This window comes from Oryza glaberrima, chromosome 7 (assembly GCF_000147395.1).
Source record: "Oryza glaberrima chromosome 7, OglaRS2, whole genome shotgun sequence".
In the NCBI taxonomy this organism is placed as follows: Eukaryota; Viridiplantae; Streptophyta; class Magnoliopsida; order Poales; family Poaceae; genus Oryza; species Oryza glaberrima.
Window position 1 is genome coordinate 19,922,815 of NC_068332.1, and position 11,681 is coordinate 19,934,495.

General features: G+C 41.7%; 2 protein-coding genes across 2 annotated transcripts; both read right to left on the reverse strand.

Annotated features, from left to right (window-relative positions):
- Positions 1–1,883: 1,883 nt before the first annotated feature.
- LOC127779670 (putative PAP-specific phosphatase, mitochondrial) lies at positions 1,884–6,810 on the reverse strand. Its single transcript, XM_052306526.1, has 9 exons — positions 6,645–6,810; positions 6,407–6,539; positions 5,173–5,275; positions 4,849–5,084; positions 4,699–4,758; positions 3,564–3,946; positions 3,142–3,217; positions 2,996–3,046; positions 1,884–2,883 (listed from the first exon to the last, which is right to left on the reverse strand). The coding sequence occupies exons 1-9, from the start codon at positions 6,752–6,754 to the stop codon at positions 2,740–2,742; spliced, it is 1,296 nt and encodes a 431-aa protein (XP_052162486.1). The 5' UTR covers positions 6,755–6,810; the 3' UTR covers positions 1,884–2,739.
- A 154-nt stretch (positions 6,811–6,964) lies between these two features.
- LOC127779671 (putative PAP-specific phosphatase, mitochondrial) lies at positions 6,965–11,681 on the reverse strand. The gene is made up of 9 exons (XM_052306527.1): positions 11,546–11,681; positions 11,308–11,449; positions 10,108–10,210; positions 9,787–10,019; positions 9,638–9,697; positions 8,544–8,926; positions 8,131–8,206; positions 7,987–8,037; positions 6,965–7,887 (listed from the first exon to the last, which is right to left on the reverse strand). Exons 1-9 carry the CDS (start codon positions 11,659–11,661, stop codon positions 7,747–7,749), a joined length of 1,305 nt encoding a protein of 434 aa, XP_052162487.1. The 5' UTR covers positions 11,662–11,681; the 3' UTR covers positions 6,965–7,746.

Below are 11,681 nucleotides of genomic sequence, written 5' to 3' on the forward strand. Positions count from 1 at the left end.
TTGGCAAATTGAACTTTTGAGTCTCTGACTTTGCCGTAATTAATTGCAACACTCGTGTTATGATCGTGTTAATTATAGGGGTTAACACTTGTCGCCATGGATCAGGGCTTTGCCACATCGGAGTGAACGTCACAATTGAATCATAATCAGGGTGAAATAGTAGTATAAAATTAACCACATACGTAGGTACCAGCAGAGCAAATCTTTAATTAATCGTGGCATATACTACTCACAATATATCCAGTACAGTCTTTGCTAGAACATTCATCTGGTGATCAGCATGATTAATTAGGTTTAGTTTAAGTACAATAGCTGTCACGATTTCCTGCTCTTGTTGTTTAATAACTCTGATTATGAATGCATGGTGATCGTTGCAGTATATACGTATTTAATCACATACGTGGGTGCATGGGGGTGATCCATAGATTGCAGCAACAAACTCTGAACACACACCAACCAAATTAAGCTGTTGCAATGCTGCATATACGCAGACGATTGCATCGTCGTCACAACCTATAATAAACAAATAAATTTGCAGGTTTGGAGACGGGATGAGAGGCGCCTGTCGTTGCGTTTGGTTGTGACCTGGATCGCCTCGGCCTATGGCTAGCAGGGAGCAGATAGCAGGAAAAGCATTATAATTTGATGCATATGGCCCATGCATCGACGAGAGCATGTACTTGCTCCCAAAAATGCATTAATTTGTTAATAATGTTTAATTGCATGGCCCTAGATATGCTTGGCAATATGTGTGTGTATATATCTTAAATAATGTGTGAGGCATTATTGACATCTGAATATCTGATGAGGGAGTTGGTAGCAGTTGCTCCAAATGCAGAATGCATATGGCACTTGTTCTTCTTCAGGTTGTTCAATTCAATGGCGGCAGCATCAGAAGTTTCCCGAGTTATGGGAAGAATTAATGGAGAGATGGATGGATAGATGTGATCAATTTTCATCAGGTGTGTGATGACTGAAGATGCGTGTGTGATGAGAACGGCGCCTGAATTATTGGGAGTATTGTATTCAGAGCATTTGACGTCTGTTTTTCAGCTATTCATACGCTGGTCTTGTGGCCATGAGGACTGAAGAAGAATCTTGCTCTCTTGTATGTAGTAGCTCAATAATTACAACTCAAAAACTTTAGATCTCGATGATTAGTTCCCACAGTAATGCACTCAAATCGAGAGGTTTTCTGTTGTGAAATGGCCAAAAAAGCTTTAGTACTGATCTGATAACTGAACTGTCAGAGAAACAGTAGAAGAGATAACGCAACGACAGTTTCAGTTCCAGTTTCAGCTTTAATGTCCTCCATAATTTCCGTGGGCAAGAATGGGAGAGAAAGGGGTGTTTGGATCCAGGGACTAAGCTTCAGTTCCTGCCATATCGGATAAATTTAGAGTATTAAACATAAGCTACTTATAAAACTAATTACATGAATGAGAGCTAATTCGCTGATAAATTTTTTTAAGCCTAATTAATCCATAATTAGTACATGTTTACTGTAGTATTACATAGGCTAATCATGAATTAATTAGGCTCAATAGATTCGTCTCGTGAATTAGTCCAGAGTTATAGAATAGGTTTTACCAATAGTCTATATTTAATATTTATAATAGTATCCAAACATCCGATGTGATAGGGATTTAAAAAAGTTCTGCACTGTTTACGTGCACTTTCACAATGTCTGAATCCCGTTTCGTTGGCCCACTTGTACAGCCAACACATGTGATTTCCGTTCGTCAAGCAGGCAGGATTTTGCCGAAATCGTTGACTCCGGCAAGCTCGTACGGCCGATTCCTGCAGCAGCAAGCGACAGATACTCGCCAGCGTTTTTTCAGATCAAGATAAAATTTACTCTGAACCCTCTCATGGTCCAGGAATTAATTTCACCGTGCTTGCTTGCTTGCTTTCATAGCCGAATTATCTCTGATCATCAACGCGTAATTGCGGCTTTTGGCGTGAGGAGAGCAGAGCAGGAGATCATCTGAATTTTTCTTGTTCTCGAGTAGATCAGTAGCTCTTATTAATGCTTAAGAAAAAAAAAGTCAATATAGATTACAACAAGAATCCAACCACAGGCCATCTACTGAAATTCGTAGCTGGAGGACGTGTCAATGGAGAGCAAGATCTTCAGGATGTAAGCAAGCAGTAAAGTGCGTGCTGATCATGGAATTTGTTGGGCTAATCATGATTAGAAGCTGCCAATTCTTGCATTAGGACATGAAGGTCGTTATCTTGAAATGGAGCCAAAGAGGCAAAGATGCAGACCTTTTGGGTGTCCTTTTCTTCGGCTTGAATTGGTGGCCAAACCGAAAGCATCCTGATTCACTGCATGGTGCACTGCTGTCAGATTGGTCCAAGTTTTCTCCTCACAAGCTTCAGGTGTGTGTGGATGCTATGCAACCATGCAAACTTTCAGGATTATGCAACAGATTCACACATTGTGAAGGCAAAAGATTGTATAATTCTGCAAGCAATTTGGTGTTGGATGACTTAGACCAGCAACATATTTGCATGTATCTTCAGGTAATCAGGTACTATTGTTCATAGGGGAACAATGCCTTCTGTCATGTATATCTGTTGTGTTGTATGTTGTAATGATACTGGAAGTAATCTGAACATGTTTGCAAGGTTTCTCTCCCGAACGAGAGACCAAATACATTTTGATGGTTGATGAGGTAAAATGTTAACAAAAGAAAAATCTGTGTTATGTGCGCAGTTATGCAAAATTTGCCGCTACTTGTGATTTGCTGAGATCATTTCAACCAGCTTGCCGTGCAGAGCACCGTTGGTGACGAGAACACCACCTGAAGGGTAAATGTCTCTGCGCCCAGTTAGGTCAGCTGCAAGATCCAACGGTTTCCCACTCCAGTCACTAATCTGTCAGTTGAACAAATCACAAAATCACCATGGTTAATAATGTTAACATTGGTGAACTGATGGAACAAATGTGCATTTCGTCGAGTCCTGGCTTAACAAGTGTGCTGTATACCTGACCTCCAGCTTCCTGTACACAAATTACTCCGACAGCATGATCCCAAGACTGCAAACAGTGGGAAAGGAAAGGATTACTGCAGCTACAAACTAAGTCAACAGTTTGTTCAGCTTGGACGGAAACTCCCAGATTCAAGTGATCACCTTGAGATTTTTCGTCCGTGCTCGAAGTACAAAAACGGAGGCTCTCCCAGAAGCTACAGTTAGGTACTTGCACAAGCTATGGAAGATCAACAAGAAGAGCGCATCACGATCACTCATGCACCGACCAATCCATAATCATTTAAGATGGTCACTATCAGCCTAAGACATCTACTTATGTAGGAAACCTCAGAAGTAATATGATAGCAGCAGAGAGCAAAAGAAAACAAAAAAGATATTTCACAATTTATTTTACTGATAAAACAATAACATAACAAATCAATCACAATATTTTAGGATGGGAGGAAATATCCATCAATACTTGAAAAAACTTTTACCCGTTCATTCGCACCATGTTTTAAGTTTTAATAACTGGAATAGTAACACACATCATATGTAAGTAACATAAGGGAAGTGCAACAAACCTGCCACAGTAAACAGATAAGAGGAGAATTTCATTCTCATCTCTAGGATTGGATTCATCCATTGTTGAGTTGAAGAGAACAGATAGCGGTATCATATTCCAGGTTTGGCTATCAGGAATGCAAAAGCGTGCCATGTTCACAACTGAACAAGAATCCACTAAGCATCTATTCCAAGTACTCTGTGCCGTAGTGAACTGGCCAATATCGACAGACAAATGCCTAGACCAAGTTCCACAGCCCACATGAGCAATCATAAGGATCCCACGATCAGGTTGGGCAGCAGCGCTGTCTTCTTTTCTGCTGGCTATGGTAGCATTAGACCAATTAGGACATCCCATCACTCCTGCTACTACCTTTTCATTTACCACAAGAGCCAGCCCCACCTTAAGGTAAAAAAACATATCACTATATCAGGATAAGGAAAAGGACTGTGAACAAAATGATTAAAGATGCAAGTATTGAAATTCCTTGAACACTGGTTAATTTGACAAATCCCATATATAACAGCAAAAATATAAAAGCAAACAGAGTTGGTTTAGAGTTTCGGACATGACATATATTCCTGCACGATGTTACAATATATTTAAGATGATACCTCAAAACAAAAAAAGTGTCTTAGCCAGAAAAATAGCAGTAATATTCTTAAACTCAGTTAAGAGATGGTGATATTTGTAGTGTTGCATTTATTTCATTTTATTTCGATGAACTGGGACTGTTCTACAGATCCTCAAGGCACATACACCTGCGTCCAGTGACCTTGAGAAAGGTAGAGGGGGGAGCAAATGCCCATAAGGTCGATTATGCTTTTTGATGCATGCATGTAGATTACTTGTGCAAATGGCAGGTGACTGAAAAAGGTCCTCAGGTGGTCAGACATATGATATACAATACAGATGGTCATTTCAAAGCAGACATATCTGACATAAAATGGCCAATCTATGCAGGGTTCAGGAACAACCGTGCTTGTGAAATGAAAATAAAGTTTTCATGCATGAAACTATAATCTCTCTATATTGATGTGTTTATGCTTGTGCAATGAATATATACATGCACATATAACAATGAATAGCACATATCAATGGAGGTTCAACAGTATCAAAGATGAACCATACAATGGAAGAATAGAGAACCATACCACATACAGAGCATCGTCCCCTCCCAAGAAACCTTTTGTGCCATCAATTGGATCAAGTACCTTCAAACCACAGTACCACGTTTACTCAGTTGAGCCAACTCATGTAGCTGTGGATTTATGGTAAATGGAACTTGGAAGCTTACTGCCTACCCAATAACTAGCAGGATTTGAATCAAAGGATACAGCATTCTTGCCTCCTCTATCAATAGCTCTCAGCACATCATCATGAGTTAAAAGTGAATCGGCGTTACTCACTTTTTCTGCAACAGCACTTGAAATTGACTCAACAAGAACATTACTACTGTTATCATCAGTATTGGATGACCTCAGAGAAGCTGAATCCTCTTCTGCCACCAGAGGTATTGACGGAAACAATCGCTGGAGCTCTTTTAGTAGCAACAAGGTAAAATTTGTCATCTGACAGAAGTGCAAAGTACATACCAAAGCTGATTGTAGAATAGTCTTATGAATTACCTAAACTAATAAGAGCTTGTACTCCAAAATCTGCAACTGTGACAGGAGTTTGGTCATTCTTTTCAAGAATCTTCTTGTCACCCGAAAGCAGCGTTCTCTTCATCTGTCAAGATGTACAATTGAAACTGGAAATTGCAGTTCACGCCTTCTCTTTACAGTTAAGTGTTGACAAGCATTTACATTTGTTCTACCAAAACCAGATGATAACCCACAAAATTACAAAGGACTGGGTACAATCTATGACGGTGCAACATATTAAAGAAAGCATCTTGTGTCTCCAATCGTACCCATGCTCACTTCCACCTATCTCTCCAATCCAGGCTAGATCAAAGCTATTTCACTCTTTTGGTTGATTTGAACTAAAATGGAAACCTGACCCTAAGAAACTCTGTACAAATTTGTTTGTGTACTCTATTCTTTATGTTTCTCCATAAGTAATCCTGTACTGATCAAAATGTGTCAGCTGCCACTAGCATGGTTTGGATATCCTAAGCCACATGTTATATTTTGCACAAAGATGTGGTTTGATTAGAGAAAGATTAAATGAAAAAAAATCTAGGTACACGGCTATTACTTTTAAACACTAATGTTAGGCACATTTTCATTTTCACTTCTTTTTATTTTAACTAACATGATTAAATTAACTGTTCCACGGTAAAGAGATTGTTCACATACTTGAAGCAAAGACAAACCATAAGTGTAACACTTAGAGAAAACAAACTTATTGAATTGTTCTACCAAAGCTAGTGGGTACATGAAAAGGTTGTCAGGACTGCAATCCTTGGTAGGACTGTTTTGATTAACTGGATCTGATTGTATGCAAACTCGGTTTTAAAGCTCTTTGATTAATTGCAGTTTCTGGGAATATTTCTGTACAGCTAGAACGAATTGGGGTACACCTAAAGTATCATGATTTCCCATTTAGTCTATCACAATTCACAAACCTCACCTCCTAGAGAAAAATTCTTTTGAAAAAAATCGCAAATTAATTGGTCGATTCTAGAATATTTCTATGAGCTGCATTGTCAACAAATGGAGAATGTGAGACGCCGCTCTCAAAATTCCCCCATTGAAGTCTCCGGCTTCACATGAAGTGCACCAATTTTAATTCCATTACCACCCCCACATGATTCAGGATATGAACCCAAACAGAAATCAACCCCACTCACAAATCTAAAAAGCTCTCCAGTTTCTTCACAAACAGGCAGGAGAGGGGTTATGAAGCCAAACTCACGTCTACGCAGAGGCGGCAGGCGCGCTCGACGGCCGCGGCGGCCGCCGCGAGCTCCCGGTGGTGGGCGGCGCGCTCAGGAGGGAAGGGTACCCCGTACGCCTCCGCCGCGGCCGCGGCCGCCGACGCCGCCGCCCTATCCAGAACACAAACACATGAGCCACTTAGGGCGGCCGCGGCGGCGGCTGTCGGAACTCAAACGAGCGGAGAATACGGTTAGGGTATCCAGGAGAGGGGTCACCTGACGCGGACGAGGGAGCGGCGGCGAGCCGCCGGGAGGAGTAGGCGGCGGCGGCCGCCGCCGGCGAGGAGGAGGCGGTGCGGCGGCGGCGAGAGGTGGAGGAGCGGCATTCGCGCGTGTGGCGGGAGCGAGACGGCCCAATGCTGTCACCGGAATATTCGCAGGTATATTCGCGAATACGCCTCACGACGCGAGTATACCACCGCCGTCCACTGACCTGAGGAAATTTGGCCCATTAGGCCCCATAATCTTGGGCCTGAGATTCTTTTTTTGCCGGGTCGGCCGAAGGAACGGCGACCAAATTTTATTAAGATGGGGGAAGTACATAAAGTTACAAATTGTTTCTTGCTTATTACAACGACAGGAAGCTGTCGAGATGGTGCTATGGCAAAGCCACAGCAACCTGCAAGCTAGGAACAGCTACATTGAACAGAAATTTTATGTGGTACTACTCACGAAATATCAGGCTTCCTTCCAGACCATAATCTCTTCCTTAATAGCCTCCACGAGTTGGTCTGGCCTTCTGGTTCGCTGCTCAAACACCCTTGCATTGCGTTCTTTCCAAATCTGCCAACACATGAGCATGCAGGCACTATCAAAGTTGCTCCTGTAGCTCTTCCGAAAACAGAGCCTCGCTTGTTGGGCCTGAGATTCGGCCCATTGCTCGCCACTTTCTTTCAGGTTCATACAGAAAAGTCTACAGATGATAACAAGAGAGCTAGTATCCTTTGTAAATTACATCAAAATATAATATTACTATGATTGCGAGACGGATTTATAAAACAAATGACAGATTCATACATTGTGAAGGCAAAAGATTGTAGTAATATAATTCATTAATTCTGCAAGCAATTTGATGTAAGATGACTTGACTAGCATGTTGGCATGTATCTTCAGGTACTCATTGTTCAGAGGGGAACAGTGTATTCTGTCATGCATATCTGTTGCTGTAATGATATTAGAGGTGATAAGTGATATGGACATGTTTGCAAGGTTTCTCTCCTGGATGAGAGACCAAATACAGCTTGATGGTCGGTGAGGTAAAATGCTACCCCAAAAAAATGTGTCATGTGTGGAGCTATATATGCAACATTGCAGCTACTTAGTAATTCGCCTTGATCAATTCAGTAAGCTTGTTGTGCAGGACGCCGTTGGTGATGAGAATGCCACCATGAGGGTAAATGTCTCTGCGCCCAGTTAGGTCAGCTTCAAGATCCAAAGGTTCCCCTCTCCAGTCAGTAACCTGCCAGTCAAACAAATCACAGAATCACCATGGTTAATAATGTTTCAGTGTTTACGTTGGTTAATTGATTGAACAAATGCTAAGCGTGTTATTCCATACTTGGCCTCCAGCTTCCTGCACACAAATTACTCCTACAGTATGATCCCAAGACTGTAAACAGTGGAGAAAATAAAGGATCAGTGCGGTTATAAACTATGTCAAGAGTTTGTTTAGTTTGGACAGAAACTGCAAACAAGATTTCACCTTGAGGCTTTTCGTCCGTGCTTTAAGGACGAAAACTGAGGCTCTCCCATAGGCTACAGTAAGGTACTTGCACAAACTACGGAAGATGAATAAGAAGAATGCATTCGATCACTCATACTGACCAATTTATAAATAATTTAAGATTAGTCATTATCAACCTAGGCATGTACTTATGTAGGAAATCTCAAAAGTATTATTACAGCAGCACAGCACAAGAGAAAAAAAAACAAAAGGATATTTCACATTTTTAGATCTTGCTGACAGAACAATAGCAAGTAATGAAGAACAATCACAAGATAGCAAAGTGTTATGAAATATTTTTTGCTCATTCATTAGCACAACGTTTTAACTGAATAGGAGTAGTAACAACATCATACATAAGTAGCATATAGGCTATAGGAAGTGGAACAAACCTGCCAGAGAAAACATATGAAGTAAGAAGTTCATTCTCATCTCTAGGTTTCGATTCATCCGTCGTTGAGTTGAACACAACAGATAGTGGTATCATATTCCAGGTTTGGTTATCGGAAAGGCAATAGCGTGCCTTGTGTACAACAGAACAAGAATCCACGAAGCATCTGTTCCAAGTATCCTTTGACGTAGTGAACTGGCCAAACTCATCATACAGGCGCTTAGTCCAAGCACCACAACCCTCATGAGCAATCATAAGGATCCCACGATCATAACGGGAAGCAATGCTGTCATCTTTTCTGTTGGCTATGGTATCACTGGCCCAATTAGGACTTCCCATGACTCCTGCTACTACTTTTCCATTCACCACAAGAGCCAAGCCCACCTTGAAGTTAAAAAAACATATCAGGATAAGGCACAGAACACTGAACAAAACTGCCAAAGATATAAGTATTGAAATTCCTTGAACACTGGGTTGACAAATCCATATCGAAAAGCGATCATATAAGAACAGGCAGATTTAGTGTTTAGAGTTTTAGACATGAAATTTATCCCTGCAAAAAAGTTACAGTAGATTTAGGATGACACCTCAAACAAAAAGGTGCCTGACCCTAGTCCAAAAAGACTGAACTAAAATTCTTAACCGCAGTTAACAGACAATGGCAATATGTTGCTACATATGCTTCGTTTCAATGAACTTGGGCTATTCTATTTCTAAGGTCCTCAATCCATACACACCAGCATTCAGTGAACGTTGTAAAAGAATAAAGAGGGGAGAGCAAATGCTCATAATTTTGATTATGCTTTTAGATGCAAGCCTGGCCACACATATGATATCAACGAAGGCAATCATTTGAAATTGAACATGCTTGACATGAAAAAGGGTGCCCAGAAATATCCAGGATTCAGGACCCACGCTTGTGAAATGACAAGAAATTTGTTGTGCACAGAACTATAACCCCTCATATTGGTGTATATGCTTGTTGCAGTGAATGTACACATGCACATGTAACAAATATGGCTGCATAGCATGTATCAATGGCAGATGAATACTATTCAAAGATGAACATTATAATGGAACTATAGAGAAACATACCACATACAGAGTATCATCCACTTTTGAGAAACCTTGTGTACCATCAATTGGATCAAGTACCTTCAAACCACAGCACCATCTTTATTCAGCAGACCAACTTTTGCATATGTAGATTTATGGTAAACAGAACTTGGAAGCTTACCACCTACCCAATAAGTAGCGGGATTTGAATCAAAGGATGCACTATCCTTGCCTCCTTTGTCAATAGCTCTCAGCACATCATCATGAGTTAAAAGTGAATTGGTGTTACTCACATTGTCGGCAACAGCACTTGAAATTGACTCAACAAGCACATTGCTACTGTTATCAGCATTAGATGACCTTAAAGAAGCTGAATCCTCTTCTGCCACAAGAGGAATTGATGGAAACGATTGCTGGAGCTCTTTCAATAGCAACAAGGTAAAAATTGTCATCCAATAGAAGTGCAAAGTATATATGAGAGCTTAACGGAGGATTGTTCTATGAATTACCTAAACTAATAAGGGCTTGCACTCCAAAATCCGCAACTGTGACAAGAGTTTGGTCATTCTTTTCGAAAATTTTCTTCTCACCTGAAAGCAGTGATCTCTTGACCTGTCAACATGTACGATCAGCATTCGGGCCTTCTCTTCACAGTGAAATGTCAAACATTCACATTTGCTCCACCATAACCGACGATTAGATGATAAATCACAAAATGACAAACAGATATAGTACAGTCCGTGTATGGTGAAATACAGTAACCAAAAGCCTCTTTGTTTTCCAATTGTACCCATCCTCACTTCGAGTAACTTTGCCAATCCAGGCTAGATAAAATAAATTCACTTATTCTTTTGGTCATTCTGAAGAAAAAGACCTGAAACACAAGAATAACTCTCTAGCAATTTGTGTGGATTGTATCTCTTTTGTAATGTTTTTCTATAAGAATTTATATAGTCGAAACTTGATAGGTGCCACTAGTATATTTTTATTAGGTTTCCTAAGATACATGTTATTGTTTGCTAATAATATAGGTATAAGGTTAAGTTATCAACAGTTCAACACTAATGCTAAGCATATTTCATTTTCACTCCTTTGTTGGACTACATTGACTAAATTAACAGTTATCCGGCGAAGGTGAGATTTAGATCAGATACTCCAAGAAAAAAACCGTAAGCGTAATATTAAGACAAGACGAACCTATTGAATCGTCACCAAAGCTGGTGGGTAGACAGGTCTGTGATCCTAGGTAGGTTTGTTTCGATTAACTGGACACACCTTGAAATATCATGATTTACCAATGGTCTATCACAAGTAACCTCCTAGTCCTGGAGAGCAACTCATAAATATTTTTGTTTAGTGAAAATTCATAATGATATTTACCTCGAAAGAGCATGCTTCATGAAAATTAGTTGCTCGTTAAACATTTCTCCCAGTGTATTGCCGGGAAATCTAGAACATGAGACGCCGGTGCCCAATTTTCTCTGGAAAAAAAAAATCTCCATTGAACACTCGGCTTGACAGTTGACATCTTTTTTTTTTTTTTTTTTTTTTGCTCTCGGTATCACCTTCACGCGATGCAGCATTGCAGCCATGACCCATGAGCCAAAACTGAAATTAATCCCACGCACGAACCCCAAAAGTGCCCAATCCGGCAACCTACTCGAGAACAGACGAAAGGGGGGGGGAGGGGATGGGGTTAATTAACTCACGTCTACGCAGAGGCGGCAGGCGCGCTCGACGGCGGCGGCGGCCGCGGCGAGCTCGCGGTGGTGGGCGGCGCGCTCCGACGGGAAGGGGAGCCCGTACTCCCCCGCGGCCGCGGCCACCTCCAACTCCACCGACGCCGCCGCCCTACCCGCGATGTCGGAAACTCACATTAATTAGCCACTGAGACAGCGGCGGCTGCTGCCACAAGTAGGCGCGCGCGCGGGGAGAGGGACGGTTCACCTTACGCAGACGCGGCGGGGAGACGGCGGGAGGAGTAGCAGCCGGCGGCGGCGGCGGCGGCCGCCGGCGACGAGGAGGAGGCGGTGCGGCGGGAGGGAGAGGTGGAGGAGCGGCATTTTCGCGTGTGTGGCGGGAG

Bases quoted from the DNA above. Each gene is read 5' to 3' on its own strand.
- LOC127779670 (XM_052306526.1), bottom strand. From the start codon at position 6,754: ATGCCGCTCCTCCACCTCTCGCCGCCGCCGCACCGCCTCCTCCTCGCC. The intron at 6,540-6,644 runs GTGACCCCTCTC...TGTTCTGGATAG, and splicing joins CGCTCCCTCGTCCGCGTCAG to GGCGGCGGCGTCGGCGGCCG. The intron at 3,218-3,563 runs GTTTGTTGCACT...GATCTTCCATAG, and splicing joins TTATCTGTTTACTGTGGCAG to CTTGTGCAAGTACCTAACTG.
- LOC127779671 (XM_052306527.1), bottom strand. From the start codon at position 11,661: ATGCCGCTCCTCCACCTCTCCCTCCCGCCGCACCGCCTCCTCCTCGTC. The intron at 11,450-11,545 runs GTGAACCGTCCC...CATCGCGGGTAG, and splicing joins CCCCGCCGCGTCTGCGTAAG to GGCGGCGGCGTCGGTGGAGT. The intron at 8,927-9,637 runs GTATGTTTCTCT...TTTAACTTCAAG, and splicing joins TGGATGATACTCTGTATGTG to GTGGGCTTGGCTCTTGTGGT.